This window comes from Schistocerca piceifrons, chromosome 3 (assembly GCF_021461385.2).
Source record: "Schistocerca piceifrons isolate TAMUIC-IGC-003096 chromosome 3, iqSchPice1.1, whole genome shotgun sequence".
In the NCBI taxonomy this organism is placed as follows: Eukaryota; Metazoa; Arthropoda; class Insecta; order Orthoptera; family Acrididae; genus Schistocerca; species Schistocerca piceifrons.
Window position 1 is genome coordinate 45,370,418 of NC_060140.1, and position 21,781 is coordinate 45,392,198.

At 40.9% G+C, this 21,781-nt stretch overlaps 1 protein-coding gene across 1 annotated transcript in view; it reads left to right on the forward strand.

Annotated features, from left to right (window-relative positions):
* The first annotated feature begins 2,057 nt into the window (after positions 1 to 2,057).
* The window catches only part of LOC124788376 (extensin-like), a 30,093-nt gene continuing 10,369 nt past the window's right edge, over positions 2,058 to 21,781 (forward strand). Inside the window, exons 1-2 of the mRNA XM_047255642.1 lie at positions 2,058 to 2,065; positions 12,069 to 12,775. Coding sequence (XP_047111598.1) covers positions 2,058 to 2,065; positions 12,069 to 12,775 — 715 coding nt within the window. The remainder of the gene's footprint in view (positions 2,066 to 12,068; positions 12,776 to 21,781) is intronic.

Genomic DNA, 21,781 nt, shown 5'->3' on the forward strand with positions numbered 1-21,781 from the left:
TCACCAGGTGACTTCACTGCACGTATGTCCTCAGCCCCATTACTGGTTCCAGGCTCGGGTGTCTGCAGCCGCTGTGGTTCTGCACTGGATACTATTGTACACACACAGAGGAAAACATCTTTCAAGTACTTTATGTTCACTTTAGTGACATGCTCTTAAATTATGGCTGCAATTGAGGGTAAATTTGCGTATTTTATCAAGGACAATGATGTACTGAGGCTATAACCAATCTCTGAAGCCATAGTTACAAAAAGAAATCCACCTTCATGGCATATAGGAAAAAAATTTTAAAAAAACTTTGGACTGTATTCACTGGGCACCATGTTCACAGACTGTGCTTGTACGTACCACTCCAGAGGAGAGATGCACATATCAATGACTTCTTATCAATGAATGCCATTTTGAAAGAAGTTTTGTGTACACATTATGAAAAGAGCAATAGAAAACAACATGTCAAACATAAATGTACAGATATTGTTCATTAGTGTGATTTCTATTTTGTGTGTGGTGACTTACATCAGGGGACAATATGCACCTTCAGCACTGTACAGCTATCGCAGCAGCTTTGGGTGCCAAACTACATGTGTTAAAATAAGTATTCTGTGGGGTCACCACACTGTCCTGTAAAGCAATAGGCTGCCGAAGGAGTTATTTCTACAACTGATGTATGTTGTGAGACACAGAAGAGGAACCTTCCAAATTATTGTGAGTGTCTCTTTTATACTGAATGAAGGTGATCTTTTAGTGTAGTTCACGAGTGTGATGATGAAGGGAAAAAATAATTTGTTAAGTCAAAAGTGACATAGTAAGTTATTTATATAAATGTGATGTGTCAAAGGCATCAATTTTGAATTTTAAAGTAAACAGAGTTTGAGAAGAAGTATAGAAGATAAGGTACAGAATATAATAGATCATTGTATTAAATAGTTACACCACATGACACCTGACTAAAGTGTTAGGAGACAAACAACATGAAAGGGAAGCTGTGTTGACAGAGGAGTGAGACAAGTGTCAGAGTCCTGCACAACTGAGTAAGCGAGCACAAAATGTGAGATCAGGAGACCACAGCCTAACTTGATAGGCTGCCCACACAACCTGTCATAGACATGCACAGAAGTTGTGACTGAGCCTTATACAATGTACAGATATAGTTTAAGTCCTTTTGGTCACACATATTATAAACTTGCCAGTCAGTACTATAGGCAAAATGTCAAAGGTGGTGGTGTATGCATTTATCTAAATCCCAAGCTTAAACTGAAGTTAAGATATGAGGCTAAACCATTAATCATAGAAAAGAAAGTAATTGTTGCAGCAATTTGCAGATCACCATCTGGAGATACTGAAGTCTCTCTTAAGAATTTGGAAGAAATGCTCGACATTTTTCTCAAATGAGAACTCTGCCATAATTCTTTGTGGTGACTTTAATATTAATCTATTGGTCCAGAGTTCAGTAAAATACAAGTTTTTAGACATACTAAAAGCTTCAACTTGTTTCCCCACGTATCAGCTCCCACTAGAACAACAGATTCCAGTGAAAGCCTAATAAATAACATCTTCTCAAATGTGGTCACACATGACGTTGCAGTTACAAATGTGAATATAGGATTATCAGATCATAATGCACTAACCTTTAATCTCACTGCAACTCCAAAGGAGGGGAAAATAAAAAGGAGTACAAACGATTTTTCTCTACTGAAAATTGTTATCAGTTCAAAAATAATGTTAAAAATGCAGTTTGGCCAGAGGTCTTGGCATAAACAAACACAAATGATGCTTACAATACATTTGCTTCCACTTTTATGGCATACTTTGAAATGTGCTTCCCAAAAAAGCTTTTGAGTTACAGATCATCTGGATCCAAAGGGACCTGGAGTACATCCGGAATTAAAACATCAAGTGAAACCATGATATTACTAAGTTTAAAGTTAAAAACATGTCATGATCAGCAGTTTGTTGAGTATGTGAGAACATACAAACAGACTTACCGCAAAGTAATATCAAAAGCAAAATTATAAAGTAATGATAGATTAATAAGGCAGGCTAGTATCAAGTCCAGAATGATGAGGTAAAAAAAAAAAAAAAAAAGAAAAAAAATTTGGGTCAAACTAAAGAACAGGAAATCCATCTTAAAAATAATGAAAATATCCCCATAGAAAAAAGGCCATGGCAAACAATGTAAACAATTATTTTGTTAATATTCCCCTTACTATAAGCAACAATTAACAGTGATGTCTCCAATGGTAAATACCAGCATGATGGCAATCCCATCAGATGAGCATTAAGTTCTAAAAGTCATTAAATGCTTGAAATCCAAATTGTCCTCTGGTTTGGATGATGCACCTGTATCAATAATTAAAAAATTGCTCCACGTGTTGTCGAACCTATAGTGCACATAGCAAACTTGTCCCTTAGTGAAGAGATATTTCCGGATAAACTAAAAATCTCTATAGTGATACCTCTACACAAAAAGGGTGACAGACATAAAATAGAAAATTACCAACCTATATCTCTCCTCCCATACTTCTCCAAAATACTTGAGGAATTTATGAAAATCAGGGTTACAAAATATCTAGAAAAACATAAACTAATAAATAACAGTCAACATGGCACAGTACAGAAACAGCCATATTGCACAGAAATAGTAAGAAATTTTGAATCAAATATACAGGTTGTTGGAATTAATCTAGATTTAGCCAAAGCCTTCAATACTGTGAACAATGTAATATTACTAGGGAAACTTGAAGCAATATGCATCAGGGGTACCGTTAAAAATTGGTTTGAATCCTATCTGCAAAACAGGTCACAAGTTGTTGAGCTGAGGTCATCCAAGAATCTTCACAATTTTAAACCCATATCTGAACCAAAACAAATTTAAATAGTTGTTTCTCAGGGCAGCATTCTGGGCCCATTGTTATTTCTAGTTTATATCAATGACATACAGGCTCCAGACAGCCCAGCCAAAATTCTACTATTTGCAGATGACACGAGTATCATAATTAGTGATAAAAAAGAATCACTGTGTACTACAGCAGAAAAAATGCTCTCATACATACAGTCATGGTTTTATTCAAAAAGGGCTATCATGCTCCAATGTATTTACATCAGAGACGAAAATGGTAAAATAGGTCTAAGCAATAACCACACATGTAAATTACTAAGAAAGTACTTTGATCAATTCTTGAACTGTAGATAACTGAAATGTTAGCTAGAATTTCCAGATATTTGATGAAAACATGGAGGCAGATCTACCACCTACAGCAAACAAACAAACAAACAAACAAACAAAAACCCTGAAAAACAACAAAGCCAGTGGAGAAGAAATAAAATCATCTCAACCATAACTGGTGTCAAGCAGTAATGACAACTAACCTTCAGATTATGTCTGAAGAAATATGGGAAACTGAAAAGATTCCAGAAGACTGGAAAGTCGCTCCTATCCATCCTGTGCACAAAAAAGTCATAGGCATTACCTAAATAATTGCACAGGTATATATCTGTTGCCAGTGGGCTGTGTTATATTTTTAACAATATTACTAAACAAGGTAGAAGTAACACTTGACAGCCATTTGGGAGAATATCAGAGTGGATTTAGAAAGATCAAATCTGGCTCAGAACAGAATTTTAACTTTTAGTCCATACGAATTTTAAGACATAGTTTTAACATTTACAGGTTTTAGAAAAGCATTTGATTGACAGGTAAACAGTGGGTAAAGTGACTCGAGAACTTGGCATTACACTAAACTAGCAAACCTTATTCGTGAAACACCCACACACTGAAGCATAAATAAAGTTATGGTGTGAAACACCTAAGGCACTCAAAATAACACGTGAAATGCAGGGTGACAACATGTTTCCACGCCACCTCAACTGCATCTTAGAGGAAATAGTAAGATAATTGAAACAAAAGGCAAAGAACATAAGCTATCACAATGAGACTGGAGACTTCAGGAAAAAGAGATACTGAAATTCAGTGTCTAGTATTTGCAAATGATTATGCCATTCTTTATAAAAATATAACAAATTCAGAAATACAAATCAACCTCTTAGAAGGAATACCTAACAAAGCAGCTTTAAAAGTTTTTGTAGAAAAATTTTTTTAGGGCAAACATAAAAAAATGACCCAGAAATCCTAGTAACAGGTAATGAACTGGTAAAGAGGGTTTATAAATTTAAATATTTGGGAGGAAAGATTCAAGGCAATGGCTTCAAAAATATTTGCTGTAGACAAAATAGTATGTAAAATGGAGAAAGCATATGATATAAACATGAACATTTACAACAAGAAGTGTGTGTCTAAAAATTTGAAAATACAGCACTACAGCACAGTAGTAAAACCAGAATGTCTCTATGCAAGTGAATGTTTAATGTTGAATTATGAGTTATACAAACTTCAAATCCTAGAATTAAGAATCATTTGAAAAATACTCAGGCTGCTAGGAAATCCATGAGTATGAATATTAAGAAGTAATGAAGTATATTGCAGCATAGGAAAAACAATTGAAATGCTGCAGAAGAGCTGACTATTATTTTTAGGACATTTATACAGAGTGAACAGCAACAGGTTAACCAAACAGATTGTTAAGCATCTTTGGGACAAGATGTCAACAACAGGACAGATTCAAGTAGTTAGGAAAGATTTGGAAAGAAATACAAGAAAAAGACCCAGCAGAATGATAGGATTTCAAGAAGAAAGTGTTGCAAATGGAAGCATTCCAAGGCAGGAAGAAGAAGAGGAAGACAGGGTCAGAATGGTCTGAGGAAGAAAAAAGGATAGATAGTGAAGACGAAGGAAACCTGGAAGAAGAACAAAGGAGGAAGCATTGAAATTAGTATGTGGTCATTAGATACCCCAAACAGAAAAACAAAAAGAAGAAGAATGTCTGTGATGTCATTAATATAAAACATCAATATCAAGGGCCCCACACACTTCCTTGGAGCACATCTACAGTTACATCTACAATGTTCCATACAGTTCTATGCAGTGTCCTATGTACCGATATATCTTCAGCCTTGTCACGAAGCTCATTTCATTTGTACATATTTTTTATTTAAACCACCCACCATCAATGCATTATGATGTTGGTACATCATTAGAACATTAAATGTTGGGAGCAAAAACAGAGAGATGTCTTAAGTGAACACTGTGCACTGTGTTATTGTTACTTATGCAGCCGATACCAATAATGTAAGAGTGAGCACACAATGTATGCTTTAAGTCAGCCTTTCCCATCATTGTGTTTTGTGTTGTTGGGGGCATTACATGTGATCTAAGACAAGTTCATATGCCTAGGGATCAAAGGATACAGTTGTCTTTTCCACCACTTTTACGAAGTACATCACCTTGTTCTCACTTAATGTGGACACATTCTTTTAGGTAAATTGTCATTCTATGAATATTATGTTGACACAAAGCACTGCTACATTTTAATTTAAAATGGCTAAGTCGGCAAAATGAGAACAGTGGAGTTTATGAATATGTGGTTTCAATGGTAACGTTTTCACCATGTATGGGGATAATGCCATGGGACAGAGCATGGCAAGGAAAGATTTTCTAATTTAAAGGATGATTGTTTTGACATTATTGACCCTCCATTTTCAGAAAGACCTTCAGCATTTGATGAAGATCATCTGGATGCACTAATCCACGATGATGCACATCATTGCACTCAAGAACCAGAAAATGTGATGAAGTATGACCATTCCGTCACTGTGCAGCATTTGAATACAAAGGAGAAGGTTCAACAATAAATCATTGAGCATCCACACAAGATAATGTTATGGATATTTTGCAGAGGTCCGGTGTTAGAATATTGCTGCGGGGTGTGGGAGCCTTACCAGGTGGGATTGATGGAGGACATCAAAAGGGTGCAAAAAAGGGCAGCTCGTTTTGTATTATCACGTAATAGGGGAGAGAGTATAGCAGATATGATATGCGAGTTGGGATGGAAGTCATTAAAACAAAGACGTTTTTCATTGTGGTGAGATCTATTTATGAATTTTCAATCACCAACTTTCTCTTCTGAAAGCGAAAATATTTTGTTGAGACCAATCTACATAGGTAGGAATGATCATCAAAATAAAATAAGAGAAATCAGAGCTCCAATAGAAAGATTTAGGTGTTCGTTTTTGCCATGCGCTGTTCAGGAGTGGAATGGTAGAGAGATAGTATGATTGTGGTTGGATGAACCCTTTGCCAAGGACTTAAATGTGAATTGCAGAGTAATCATGTAGATGTAGATGTAGGTGACCATGTGGTGTACTATGAGTTGCTTGCATGAGGTGTAACTTTCCTGTTGGTATTTATTGTCAACAACAGACATCTTGCAGATATAGTCCCAGAAAAACATCCAGGAAGACTGTGTGAAGTGGTGCTATTCCACAGTAACAGTCACCAGCATTCTGCAAGACTGGTAACAAACACTATAGAACAACTGGGTTGAGAAGTCATTTTGCACCCACCCTTTTCATCTGATCTTGCACCCTCAGATTTCATCTTCTCTGCTCTCTGTTCAATGATCTTGACATACTTCCTTTGGGGTGAAAATACACTTTGAACATGGCTCTTTGGTACAAAACCACATGATTTCTACAGTTGTGGATCCAGAAGGTTATCCCAACAGACTGAAGTGAACAGCGAAACAAATTATATTATTTATGATGATTTAAGTCTCCAGTATGTATAGTCTGAGTTTTTTTAACTTGTAGGAAACACTACAGTGTTATGCATCAGCCTAAGACGTTCGATTGGCCATTAAAGGGTTAATCTGGAAATAAGCAGTAAAAGGCTAAGCCTGGAATAACATTGTTGCGTTCTGTCTCTCTGCCAACCAGATAAATTGTCATAAACCTGCAGGCCAACTGCGTGAGGAGTTGTGGTGGACAGATTTAATGCAAATGTCATAGAGGGGATGGGGTGGCAGAGGCTGTAACATAGGAGGTACAGGTACAGGTACAGGTACAGGTACAGGTACAGGTACAGGTACAGGTACAGGTACAGAGCTAGGCATGGGAAAGGGCAGTGTAGGGGTGGCTAGTACTGAGGGAAGAATTGTGAAACTTAAGTTAAGGGGAACTCCAAAATTTTCAAATTAGTGAAGCTGGTATGGGAGTAGAGGGGGCGAGAGGAGTATGAGATGGGTCTCGAGAATGCAGAACACAAGTTGTGAAGCCACCAACAAGTCAGCCACCTTGTACTCAGTAGCATGTAGTCACCGTGTAGTCAATAACACTCTTGGCAGGCGGGGGATTGAGAGTAACTGTGGCACCCAGATGGGTCAGGCTATTTCACACATCAGTCAGGTGGCAAAATTCATTACTACTTATCGTAGTGTGCCTATTTGTAATGTTTGCTTAACATTACAATGACAAATTTCTAAATGTCAATTTGGTACTTAAAAATTTGTCTTTTTTCTCTTTGACCACATTTCCCTCACAATCTACCACAGTACACATTTTCAATGCAACTGCACATTTGTAACCAATCTTTCGTAGTTACCATAACACCGCAAATTTTCAGTATGAATTATGTATGACATAATTAACATCCAGTGTTAAGTTATAGTATAGAGTTTTTAAAAACTGTTTCACAAAAATTATTTAGCACACCACCAATGGAATATTAATGTCAAAGAAAAAGATGAAAAATAAAGTACCACATAATAAAATATTAAAGTCGTAACTTTAATGTGTAATTAAGCTACTGAAGAAAGCAAATATCTCACCTGCCAACAGCTCCTCCATCCTCAACTTCTGCGGCATCTGCAAAAATATTAAGAAGGTGAATAACTTTACATCAACAGAATTTGAGTGTAAATCAAACATCTTGATATGTGGCAGTGGTTGTCTTCTCACTGCACATGCTCATTTTAATGTCAAGAAGTTGCTAAATTAAAATAGTGATGGAGATTAGGAATCAGTTGCTGTGGCAAGTACATACATGTGGAATTTTATAAAAGTGAGATTGATGAAAACTGCATAATGATCCAAGTGAAGAACCACAAAATATTTTAATTTTAATTGTCTGAATTCATTACAGCTGCCATATACAGCCACTGTCACAGAGAAGGACAAAGGTGCCCACAAAAAGCAAGGCAACATTGGTGTTTGGAGGCTGGTGTAAGGACACTGCCAGTGACCGAAATAATGGTACAGCTTAGTTTGCTGGAATGAACACCCCTCATGAAAGGGGAAAGGAATAACAGACCATTATAAAATTACAGACTGTCACAGTTAGGAGATAGAGAAATTATGTCATGTACAATTCTGATAGTGTCTCCATTGGATTTCAAGTTACTGAGAACCAGCAGATCCCAAAGTGTTGAGCCACAGCAGTTCACGTAGCACACGTCGCAAATGACATGCCATGTAGTGTAGCAGAGTTGTGGCAGCTTACAACTATGTGACTCACTTTCTTTTGTATTAGTAGTGTGATGTTGATAGGAAGCCATAAAGACCACATGAATACCAAGAATCCTGATCGAAACACTTTAAACCATCTGCAAGTACTGTAATGACTGCATACCTACAAAACTGGAGGACACTGGCCTCAACAATACATTATGATTTTATGAGCTTTGTCTATTTAGGAGTGTACTAACCTGTTCCAGAGTGTTGTTGTGTTAGAGTAATTCTTCATCAAAGTTCATATTTTGGATTCCAACATGCTAATAGCTGCCCCAGAGGTAAGGAGGTTTAATGTGTCGAGGGTATGCCCACAGATACTTAACATGCGTAGCCAGCACATAAGTTTTCATTTCACTTGAGTCACACTACCCTGTTAGGGAGCTTCTTACAGATGCAAGCAGTTTGTTCAAGGTACATTGTTGGTTAGGGTTTGGATAGTTATTTTCTATGTATTTTGTGTTGATTAGCACATGCTAAGTTAGCCCCCAAACTACACTGAATAGCTCTTGTTGTTCACACTGCTACAGCAGACTGCAATGTGATTGAAATATAGCACTGTAGGCATCCAAATCGCTATTGATGGCATTCTCCTGTAAAAATGCATCAGTGGCAACTGGCATCAGTGTATCAGCCTCACTGATTTGTACCTGTACACACAGAACAAGTGAGACTTGTGTGTTTCATAGTGAATGACTAGTGGAAGCCACTTCATACTGTGGACAGTGTTAAGGTGATATGCAGAAAAGTATATATAATTTACAAAGAAGATAGTGTAGGTGTCTTGAAGTGTACTATGTGACATTGGTAGCAATGATATATGGCATCATAAATCACAAATACTGTAACAGCCTAGCACATGTTCATAGTAACACTGCAGAGAGCAACAATGTCAGCATGAAGAACCAGCATAAAGGTGTGGGAGTTTAAACAATTGGAAAATTTTATATCCAGCAACTAAAGGAACTATATGCCAATTTGGATACACAGCTTAACCAACAAAACTATCATCAACAAGTGTGGTACTCAGTACTGATGACTTAACATCAGGCATTCCTGTCAGGGACTGCTGTTACAACTTTTACAAGAAACTAATGTAACATTTACACAAAATCCAACTGCAGTGTAAATTTGGATTCCTTGACATGCATAAGGCAAGTCCTACATCACTTGGAGGGGAAAGGAAATTTCAAAACTGAAGTCTTTAAAGTAATCTGTAAGAGCACAGTTTGACAGAACTACAGGCAATGCATCATTATCCCATTTTGGTATATTCGAACATTTAGTTGGGAAGCTGTTAGAGCAGTTGCTGTGGACAATTTTGAAGCAACTTTGTATTTTGGCCATGCATATCTCTGTGGTCATGGCTAACAGGGATGGAAGCTGATATTATGTCAGCAGCAACACAATGTGACTAATGTGAACACATCCAATAAAGAGGAAACTGCAAATAAGAATTTTTTGTCAAGTAGTGACTTGAGTAAGAGCATAATTGGACTGGGGCAGCCCAACAACTAGGGTCCCAAAGGCAGTCAAAACAAATGAAATACAAGAAATTAAAATGGAAACAAAAAGTGGAAAAATAGGTAAAAACATCCGACTAAACATGTCCACAAATGTCCATAGCTCATTGAGGGGCTACAGCAGTGGTCTGGAATTAGTCCTCTGAAAGTGAACTAAATGGATTTTGGTCCACTCAGCTTGTGTCAGTTGCTAACAGGATGTGGCTTAACTTCCAGCACTGCAGTACCTCATGAGAAACAAGTACTTTTATTCACTCTGTGAAGGCAGTACAGAATTCTCTGACCAGTCATTTGCACAGAAGTTGCTGGTGGTGACTGCACTGAAGTCATACCATGTGGTACTGTGTTACAATCATTACTGTATGCCTCCTACCAGATTTAAACACATGATAATGAATTTAATAATGGTTACAGAGAGCCAAGAATGCTTGCACAAGGTAGACCAGAGTGGAGAACTGCATCAAACCCCATTCGGACTGACAATAACAACAACAAGAACAACTGCAGTCCATAAACTGGGTGAGTATGAGCCTAACACCAAGTGGTGCTTACTTTACAAACTGATTTTCTGCTACATCAGTTCCATACTGACTTCCCCCCTACCTCCCTCCCACCCACCCTACCTCCCTCCTTTCGCACTGCAGTTCTGCAAGTATGAAATGTCTGAGATGAGTGGCAGTATAGTTACTTCCCACTCACCAAATCTATCACTCTTACTGAAGGGTGCAGTGATGAGAGACAGATTGTGATTTAGTAAGCAAATTGAGTGCACGGTCTTGCTATTGTTAGGTAGCACTGATTGGGACAAATGACCGACAGTCGAGATCAGATGGCCTCTAACAAAGCTGTGTTTAGTCAGGCTGTGGAGGATGCATGGGGAAATTACATGATGCAGTGTCCACAGTTGCAGTTTTCCTCCATTACATGAAGGAAGAACAATGTGTGGACAAAGTTCATTGCTGTAGCCCAGGATTCAGACAAGAAATAAACACGTTTTGTCCAACAGAAATTAAATGTCATATTGTTTCTTATTCTACATACAGCATGAGGAAACACATGTACTCCATCAAATAAATGCAGCATACAGACCAATTTCTATATATAAACACCATTTAGAAACTACAAATTATCCTACTGCCCAGTTTTCTTATTTTGTCATGAGAGACTTTCCAATTTGTAATTTGCCTGTGTGTGTGTGTGTGTGTGTGTGTGTGTGTGTGTGTGTGTGTGTGTGTGTGTGTGTGTGTGTGAGAGAGAGAGAGAGAGAGAGAGAGAGAGAGAGAGAGAGAGAGAGAGAGAGAGAGAGAGAGAGAGAGAGAGAGAGAGAGAGAGGGAGAGGGAGAGGGAGAGGGAGAGAGAGAGGGAGAGAGAGAGGGAGAGAGAGAGGGAGAGAGAGAGGGAGAGAGAGAGGGAGAGAGAGAGGGAGAGAGAGAGAGAGAGAGAGAGAGAGAGAGAAGATGTATTTTGCACATTTTTGGCCCAGTCTGACAGGTGGCAATAGAGTGGGAGAGAGATGAATTTGACATAACAAAAAATAGCGCTAAAAAGGGGCACTCTTGATTTATTCATTTCATGTATGTTGGCAGATAGCAAGTAAAGAGAATGTAATACTCAAAATATTAAATTAAAATAAATTTATTTCAGGTACAAGGATAATGCCAACTAGAACTAGCTCAAATTTCCTTCTCTCATCTTTGATATTTTTCCGTTACCAAGAGATTTTGTGCTGGCTCTCACTGGCAGAACACTGCACAGCAGAAAAGTCATGCACCCTAACACTGAATCTGTGAGGCATTGGACCCATTTGTCAGAAGAAAAAACCCCACCGAGGCTTCAAAAAAAGCAGTCCAAAAGAGCATCAGCTATAAATGGTGTGTTTCACAGCCAGTTCTCTGTGTTCGTGCTACTTACACACACATAATTTCCATTGTGTTCAAGCGAGCAGTCTCTCACAGCCAGTCCATTACATTAATGTCTATCTTGGACAGTTGCAGTTGAATGAGCAGGCCTGTACACAAGTGAATATTCCTCCTGTAGCATGAATTCCCCTCCACAATATAGCATTCACACTAAATGCAGCACCACTTTCTTCAAAATGTGGACATACGGCCTGCTACTGAGGAAGCATTCCTGCTCCTCTCACAGGGAACCGACGCCCCCGGCGGGGGAACCGACGCCCCCGGCGGGGGAACCGACGCCCCCGGCGGGGGAACCGACGCCCCCGGCGGGGGAACCGACGCCCCCGGCGGGGGAACCGACGCCCCCGGCGGGGGAACCGACGCCCCCGGCGGGGGAACCGACGCCCCCGGCGGGGGAACCGACGCCCCCGGCGGGGGAACCGACGCCCCCGGCGGGGGAACCGACGCCCCCGGCGGGGGAACCGACGCCCCCGGCGGGGGAACCGACGCCCCCGGCGGGGGAACCGACGCCCCCGGCGGGGGAACCGACGCCCCCGGCGGGGGAACCGACGCCCCCGGCGGGGGAACCGACGCCCCCGGCGGGGGAACCGACGCCCCCGGCGGGGGAACCGACGCCCCCGGCGGGGGAACCGACGCCCCCGGCGGGGGAACCGACGCCCCCGGCGGGGGAACCGACGCCCCCGGCGGGGGAACCGACGCCCCCGGCGGGGGAACCGACGCCCCCGGCGGGGGAACCGACGCCCCCGGCGGGGGAACCGACGCCCCCGGCGGGGGAACCGACGCCCCCGGCGGGGGAACCGACGCCCCCGGCGGGGGAACCGACGCCCCCGGCGGGGGAACCGACGCCCCCGGCGGGGGAACCGACGCCCCCGGCGGGGGAACCGACGCCCCCGGCGGGGGAACCGACGCCCCCGGCGGGGGAACCGACGAACGGCTAGTACTGCCTGTTGTCACCACTTATTTGCCATTATGTCTGGACCCTCGCGGCTGCTAAACTACTGTTTGGTCGTGGTAAGACAACTTATCTGTGAAAAAATACATTTTTCCACATTGCATTCAGATGTAGCTCTGTGGCTCCCAGCCAGTGTAACATTTCCTCACTGAGTTCCTGTTTCATAGTGGATCATTGTGCGTGCAATACAGCTTTCCTTGGCCCTCAACTAACTGCATCATTGGAACTGGGAAGTTGGTCACTCACTACAACTGCTTCGTATCTAGGGGAGGGATTAGTTGGCTCTTGCAGGCAAGCTATGTGTTATCCTGCTGTGTGCTCAGTATCTTGAGCCAGGCATTCTGCTGATAGTGCCTCCTTCAACAAAATTCTTTAAAATTCTGTTTACAGTAGGGGTAGACTTCTGACATTCCAAAGATTCATCAATCACACAGGTTGATATTTTATCCAAAGTTCCCAATACTCAGGCAACTTCCACTCCCATAGTCACCCTTGGGGTGAATTTGTATAGCTTTAAAAATGCACGTTACTACCCCTTAATATTTGTCATGTCAACACAGGATACATAGAAATTCACGACTCTGCCAGATATGTGACAAGCATGGATGGAAAGCCAAATCATCTGCATACTGCAGACGTTTGCTTAACCTTGCACAGCTTACACAGAGGACAGGCCACATATTTGAACAAAATTTCCTTAAACATTTTTGCCATTTATCAGCATGACAAGAGAGAAATCAGCATTGGACTAATATGCCATTTCTGATGACTAACACCTCTGACAATACCTCAGTTACAGTCATCCACTCACAAGCAGCACCACAGGAATATCACAGTCAAGCAAACATTAATGGTTTGAGTTGGAGCCAGGGCATGGGTAACAACAACCAAAGGTGTATTCATTTATTTCTTATGTCTGTTACTTGTAATTAGGGTCTCAGTGATGTTCTAAGACCTTCCATGGCATCTTCCACTGATCTGTGCTGGCTGGGCTGTTTTGAGGGAAGAGACCAAACTGCGAGGTCATTGGTCTCATCACTTTAGGGAAGGATGGGGAAGGAAGTCGGCCGTGCCCTTTCATAGGAACCATCTCGTCATTTGCCTGGAGCGATTTAGGGAAATTGCGCTGATCTGTGCCCGCAACTATTGCTGCTATGATGGTCTAACCCAAGACTGCAACTCACCTCGCCATAATCTTCCTTATCTTCCCCTTCTCCCCATTCCCTTTTTCGAGCACGATATGCAGTACACTAGGACTCCCATATAAGACAAACATTGTGTGATGAAAACCTGAATAGTATTGTAAACCCCGTGAAGAAATTTGATCTCTTTATGCTGTAGAAATGTTTGTGGAAGTGCACTTCACAATGTTGATATTGTGCTGGACTATATACAAGCACTGTAATGGAAAATGAAGTTATAGTTTGGCACATGTGACAGATGAGATCTGATGGAATATGATCAAATGTTTTGTTGCAACACTTTGCTTACCTAGGCCTGCAACTGGATGATACTGTGAATCATTAGTTTTACTGTTTCTATTCTTTGCCGTGAGGTCTGGTTTGTGTTCAAATAGCTATATCAAACTTGGCACCCATTCTACATCTACATCAGTAAAGGCACATAAGTGAGTACTTAAGATGCCAGCATCCAAGTTCAAATGTATCTGGAAGCTTTTAATTGTTGGCATTCTTCTTTCTAGTAGTTCATAATAGATCTAATAGATTATAGTTAACATTCTCAGACAAGTAGCTGACCCAGTAATGTTGATAACTAATTTGATAATGCTGCCTGCCCATTCATTAGAGCTTTAATGGCTGTATGTAGGTGCAAAAGTACATCATTATTTGTTCACACTTTGTCAAAGTACTCTGGGAAATTTTAACCACTGCTTTAAACATTTAAGGATGGTAAGTATTAAGTGTGGTTGTAGTAGTGTGTAATATTTCTTATCATGAACTGTTAAAGGTATCATGTTTCATTCTGTTTTTTAAGAAGAGCTCTTCAAATGTTGCTTTTGTTGTTGGTTATTTTCTCTATCATAAAACATTATAACTTTCATGACTTTAGCTACAGGTAGTTTAATAAATGTATCTGAAACAGAGTGAAGCCCATACACAACAAGAGCAGCTATTTCATTACTCAGACACACAATTCCATTATTTGCATAAATGTCAAAAAAATCTGTCTCTCTTTCTAGTGAACTTGCAAAAACAATTAAACAATGGAAATGTGTAACTTTGAACTCTGCACCTTCAAGTTACCATGCAATGCTTCTCTCATTTCACCATGGAGAATGGATTTGGGAAGAGCAGGTAATTTTGAGGCCTTAACCTTCATTCCAAAACATGCAGAGATATATTTTCAAGCTGCAAAATGAAGAATATGAGTGGCAGTGGAATACAAAAAACTTGTTTGTAAAACTGGTCTTCCATTCTTAGTTGCTTGAATGGTAGACAGTGAGCACTTAGAATCTGAATGCCAATAAATATACTAAGGCTAAGAGTGTGCTTATGTCAGTGATTTGAACCTTCTGAGAGTCAGGTCCATAACCTATGCAGTTAAGTAAGCGATCACTAGCATATGGGGCATACATGAATACTGAGTATCAGACACCTCACGTTTACCACACCAATGACACTCATCTCCCCAAGATCAATCCCTGGTCTGGTTTTTACGGCACTATTGCCAAATGGTCTGATCTTTCCTGGCTTTTGTCTAATAAGACACAATTGTTTGTTTGCTGATGAGTGTACACTGACCCCTACCTCAGCACCTCAATGCCTCCAGCCATCACAATTCTTCAGAAATGAATTTAACAATACCATGGAAAGCACAGAGGCATGACACAAAAAAAAACTGTAAGAAAGTGAGCTCTCAGTGAACAAGGCCTCTGTTATATATAGATAACATACACTCACATACTCACGCAAATGCAACTCTCACACACGTGATCACACTCTCTGGCAGCTGAAGCCAGGCTGCAAGCAGTTGCACATGATGAGACAGGCAATCATGTGGGGGTAAGGAGGAGGCTGGGACAGGGTGTGGGAGGGTAACAGGGTAGGGGTGGGCAACAGTAGACTGCTGGAGATGACCTGCAGGAGACCGGACATAATAAGGTTAAAGGCAATAGCAAAGAGGGTCACACTCAAAACAGTACCCTGAGGCACACCAACTTCCTGGTAAAGGTGTCTGACAAGGCAGTACCAACATTCCTTGAAAAATCAATACTTTAAAAATACCTGAAGGACATGGGGCATGTGGCCTCAGAAGTGCCACATGTAGAGAGATCAAGAATACCCATCCTTCAGAAGGTGTTTCAGGCTTTCTGCAAATTTAAAAACACTGGCGGTGTCTGATATATCCACAGAAAACCATTTGCGACACACGTTGACAAAGTGATGAGATGGTCAGCTGCAGGACGGCCTGATCAAAATCCGCACAGTACAGTGGTCAGTGAATTGCCACACTCTTGTCACTATACCAGCCAGGCATGAATTACATGTTTCATCAGTTTGCAAACACAGCTTGTGGGAGAAATGGGGCAGTAACTAGAAGGAAGGTATTTTTCCTTACTGGGCTTGGGTATGGGTATGGGAATGACAGTGTCTTTATGCTGGCATCTGGCAAACGGCGCCCTCTGCCCAGATGCAGTTGTACATAAGAAAGAGCAAGTGCTTGCCCACAAAAGAAAGGTTTAGCAACATCTGAATGCAAACATCGTCCAGGACTGTGTTGGAGGATCGATAGGAAGTGAGAGCAAAGTCTCGCCCCCTCATACTAAAGGCAGCTTGTAGCACTCGCTAATCTGCCAAAATAAGGGTACTACCCAAGCCTCCTCCACTTGTTTCTGGTGGAGGAAGGCAGAATGATAGTGGGTGGAGCTTGAAATCTCCGCAGAATAGCAGCCCAATGGATCTTGGTCCTGCAGGGCCCATACAACAGATGAGGTAGTGGAACTGTTAGAAGAAGTAGTTAAGGAAATCTAGCTAGATTTTTGCTATCCTGAAGGGTGCAACGACACTTTGCATGCAACTGTTCATAATGAATGCAGTTTGCCGTCATAGAATGATGGTTAAAAACATGGAGAACACATCTCTGCATGTGAGTTGAGTCACAACACAGCTCAGTCAATCAAGGCACTGGGACATGGCACAGTAAAGATGAAGGGCGAGAATGGAATATTGTGTGGTGGTAATGATGGCATTTCTAAGATATTCTACCTGGCCATCACAACTGGAGAAATTATGTTACTCAAAGGGTGCCAGGGAACAGTAAATCTCGAGTCATCCCTAGAAAGTTGCCATTTGGGTGTGCATATATGTGGGGTAGGAGTCAGAAAATGGATAGCAAATGGTAAATGGTTGCTCGAGTACGTACTAGAGACAGTGATGAGATGATGGGCAAATTGGGCAGTGCAGGAGATTTCCAGATATGGGTAGGAGTGCATGTAGTACAAAAGGAAGAGGGGTACTCCCACGATAAGGCAAATGAGGTTAAGGTGACAGAGAAGTTGAGCCTAGAGGGCACCTCTCTGTCAGGTTCTGGGAGATTTCCAAAGGGAATGGTTTGCATTACAGTCAACGAGCAGCAGAAAGGGGTGAGGGAGTTGGCCAGTAAGCTGGATGAAGAGTGTCCATGACACCGAATGACTGAGGGATGTAAACAGTACATATGGAAAAGTTCAGGAGAGGAAGTAAAACGCGGACAGGAATAGCTTCAAGCTGGGTAGTCAGGGAGAAATGTTGACTTTGAACGTCCTTCCATATGAGCAGCATGACTCCCCTCTCTCCTTCTACGATATGGAATGCCATCTTTGGAGAGAGGGAGTCAAAGCAGACTGGGAAGAAATACAAAAGCTCAAATCAGTATGGAGGATGCAATTTTGTTTCCTGCAGGCAGAGAACTAGCAGAGGCTGTGATTCCAAGAGCAGCCGCAAGTCATCTTTTTGGATTGAAGGCCACTAATATTCCATTGGAATAATGTCATGATTAGGAAAGAGGAAGAGGAAAGAGATGGAGAGGTGGCACCTCAGCGGCCATTCCTGTGTTACATTCTTGACTGCATTTACATAAACTTATGGCTCCTCTTTTTTGGTTTCTTAATCATTTTATTTTATCTGACACATTCCTGACCTTTAAGATTTGTGCCACATATTGGTCCTACACAACAAGATGTATGAAAAAGAAACCACTTACTGGATAAAGGACTATTTGCCATGGTCATGGGAGCTGGAAGTAAGTCAATGCAAGATCTGAAAGATCACAAGAATGATCATTCAATTCGGTTTAATGTACCAGAGACCTATATTAATGTTACTGAAAGCAAATCCCTAACAACAAAAGCAACTAAACAGTTACTTTGAAATCACACTGCACAATTTGTGATGCACGTGCTCAAGTACACTAAGGTAGTTTTATTGAATTACTAATCAACATCTGTCAAACATAACAAACACTATGACAAGTATACCTCTCAAAGTAGTTCACTTGGTAGTTATATCACAAGCAGGAAAGTATTTTCAGAAGAGTTTAGGAAGTTTGACAGGTCATGAATGTATGGAGGAGAATGAGTCTGATATAATTCTAGAAAGGTATTTTGAAACGTGTTTGCGATTCCGAGTACCTGTCATTTGTGTTTGTGATATTTGCTCAAAAATGGAGAAATCTCAGTTCCCAACTGCAATCAGTAAGCATTTTAGACAACAGTAAGTGGTAAGTGTCGATTTTAAGGAATATTTATTGTCATGTTTAATGAGTATCAACTATGGTGTAACACATCGCTTTAGTAAAGGTGTACATTTCACAATGTCTATAGTACCGATGAACAATGGTCGCCACCACAAAGTGATTTTTTTTTTTTTTTTTTTAATTCAAATGATGGCTTTAAACTTTTATACCCTTCTCTGTTGTGCATAATGTGGTGTCACCGCCAGACACCACACTTGCTAGGTGGTAGCCTTTAAATCGGCCGCGGTCCGGTAGTATACGTCGGACCCACGTGTCGCCACTATCAGTGATTGCAGACCGAGCGCCACCACACGGCAGGTCTAGAGAGACTTCCTAGCACTCGCCCCAACTGTACAACCGTCTTTGTAGTGATGGTTCACTGACAAAATACGCTCTCATTTGCCGAGACGATAGTTTAGCGTAGCCTTCAGCTACTTCATTTGCTACGACCTAGCAAGGCACCCATATCAGTTACTATTGATATTGTGAATCATGTAACATCAAGACAGACGTTCATCATTAATGGATTAAAGTTAAGTGTTCCACCAGCTAAGTCAGTTTTTCTAAATTCTAATTTCCTTGTCCTGTTCCAGACCTCAAGCCAGCCTGCGTGAGTTAAAACACATGCATTTTGGCCTCCTCTAGTAACACCTGCCAACCACAACACACAAAATCTAGTGGAGATTGATGCAGCATATCTGCAGGGTAGGATAACGATAATTAGTTTATCGTTCTTCACAGTTCATGATGAATTCAGTGTTTTATTCTATCATGATGATGATGATACCTGGTTAGGGGGCACTCAATGGCGTGGTTATCAGCATCCACACGAATCCCCAAATTTTACATGGTCCAGCCATGCCACTTTCACAAATGATGATGGCAACACAAACAACCAGTCCATGGGTTTATTCCTTGCTGTCTCATTCTTGTTCAGCAATGTGCCTTCCCCCTAGAACTGTCAGCATCATGACAACTGCCATTACATCAGGAGAACGAAGATGAAGTCGAGCTGTCAGTAAGATTCTGTACACTAACCAATGACACATGACTTGACATTAATAATTAAAGAGAGTTACTTGTTTTAAATTAAGAGCCAGTATATGAGTGGTCTTTGAGATATTTTTTGGTTCATTTAGCAGGTAATTTAGACTTGAGATAGCATTTCAGTTAACAGTGCTAAAGAAGTTGCAAAGTTTGTGATGTCAGGAAACAGACTGCCATGGGAGATGCAATGAGACTGAAATGGAGATGAATAGGATATTAATAAAGGAGTTTATTTGATTAAGCAAGTTGGTAGTGTGCAGAGTAGCTCACAATAGGAGGAAGTATTTTAACGGTTCAAGCCCTGAGCTGATGAAATATGTCCTCACCCTGGGAGGAGGACAGGAAGCAGTGTGGGGTTCATTACATGCCACAGAACCAAACTTTATATGCTACTGGTGAAAATCACACTTGTTCTGCCAGTCTCATACGTGCATCCACTACTTTCACTCACCTGAGCGATGGGACGTGTGCCTTCCTCCTCAGCAGGGCCTGATTGACAAAAAAAGAATTTGCGTGTTAATATAAAAAATACTTTATCTGCACAATTAAAACAAACTAGTGATATACTAAGTGTGTTTCAACATGACCTGATAAAGAACAGAATCAATTGTTTCTATCTTTTAGAAAAAGTATGCATCAGTGTATAATTGAGCATCTAATCTACTCAATTATAAACAACCATCAATATTACCGAGTTCCAGAAAGCCAGAACTTTATTCCGGTTGCACGCTTGCTATCTGAAGACTGGCAGGGACAAATAAATGTTTATTGTCATCATTTCACATAATTATTGATCAAATTTTAAAATCTGCTTAATAAAACATACAATCTTATGTTACACAGTTAACACAGTGTCACGTTTAACATTTAGGAACTGTGTGTAAGCTTGTTTATGCACCTTCACTAATTGCATTCATGTACCGACATTATATTCATCCAGTATTTGGCAATGAGAGCACTTAGTGTTTTGCAGAAAACTTCACCAATAATTTTAAATTATCATGAATTTCTCTCACAGATACCCCACAGAGAGTAATAGCAAAAATGTTTATCACTTACCACATTTTTGCTGTTTGTGCAGTAATAATGCCACATCAAACACATTCAATGTAACACTCCTTTCTTTACTTACAGATGGGTACAAGTAGTGAGGAGAATGAGTGGCAGGTGAGGCAGATTATTTCTCAGGTGGAATTTTTTTAGAGGTGAGACAGAAAGAAAATCTGATGCGTATGGGAACAGGATGGATTAGGAGACATAATAGGAATGAGGTGGAAGTGGGTTGTGTAGCATCTGGCTGGTGCTTTACAATCATGCCTTATGCCACACAACAGAGGTATGTCAGTTGCTGGCATCTTAACAGGCTTGAAACTGAAACTCACACTCAGTGCAGCGGATCATGCCAATGACAGCCACTGCACGGTTTCCACCCTGGAGCCATGCGACACTGGACAACTTAACAGTATTTCTCCGCTACATAGCCTTTGTAGGGGAATGTACAGTGGCTCACCAGCCAACCCAAGTTCCAGACTCGACATCAACTATCTACTTTGGAATGCATGACTATATTAATAAGAATGCAGCCAACAATATTGGCATTGCCAGTGCAACCTACAGCAGTGTTTGTCAGTTGTTACAGACAGAGTGCTCAACAGGAAGCTTCAAGAATAGTTTTCATATTAGTGGCAATCTTTTCATGCATCAGGGCATTCTCTTCCTTGCCTTCATCAGAAAGTTGTTTCATTTGCTTCATGTTGGCATGTACCATCTGTGCTGCAATGGAACACTCTTCCTCTTGCCCACTCAGGAACATCTCTCTTCTTGTGCTTTTATAATTAACTTTTTGTCTCTGGAAGATTTTTACCAGTGTCTTGTGATCCATTAGGTAGCCTTCATCTCTGTGTTCAAGTGCTTCTGCATAGTGTTTGAATGGTTTTGCTCCATGTTCAAATGCCTTGGGCCACTTCTTTCTTTCATCCTGGTATCTTTCTGCCTGCACCATTCCACATCATCATCCCTCCTTACTGATGTCTTGGCCCAATTTCTGTATTTTTCTTCCAGGTGTGTGCCTCATGGATGACACTGCCATCTCCTCCATGGGGATGACAGTTCATACTTTTGGCTGCTGTTACAGTCAAAACTTTTCCTCTGAGCACAGCAACATTGGAATCTAGGACATCATCAGTGCAGCTTGCAGTGCTCAGCTT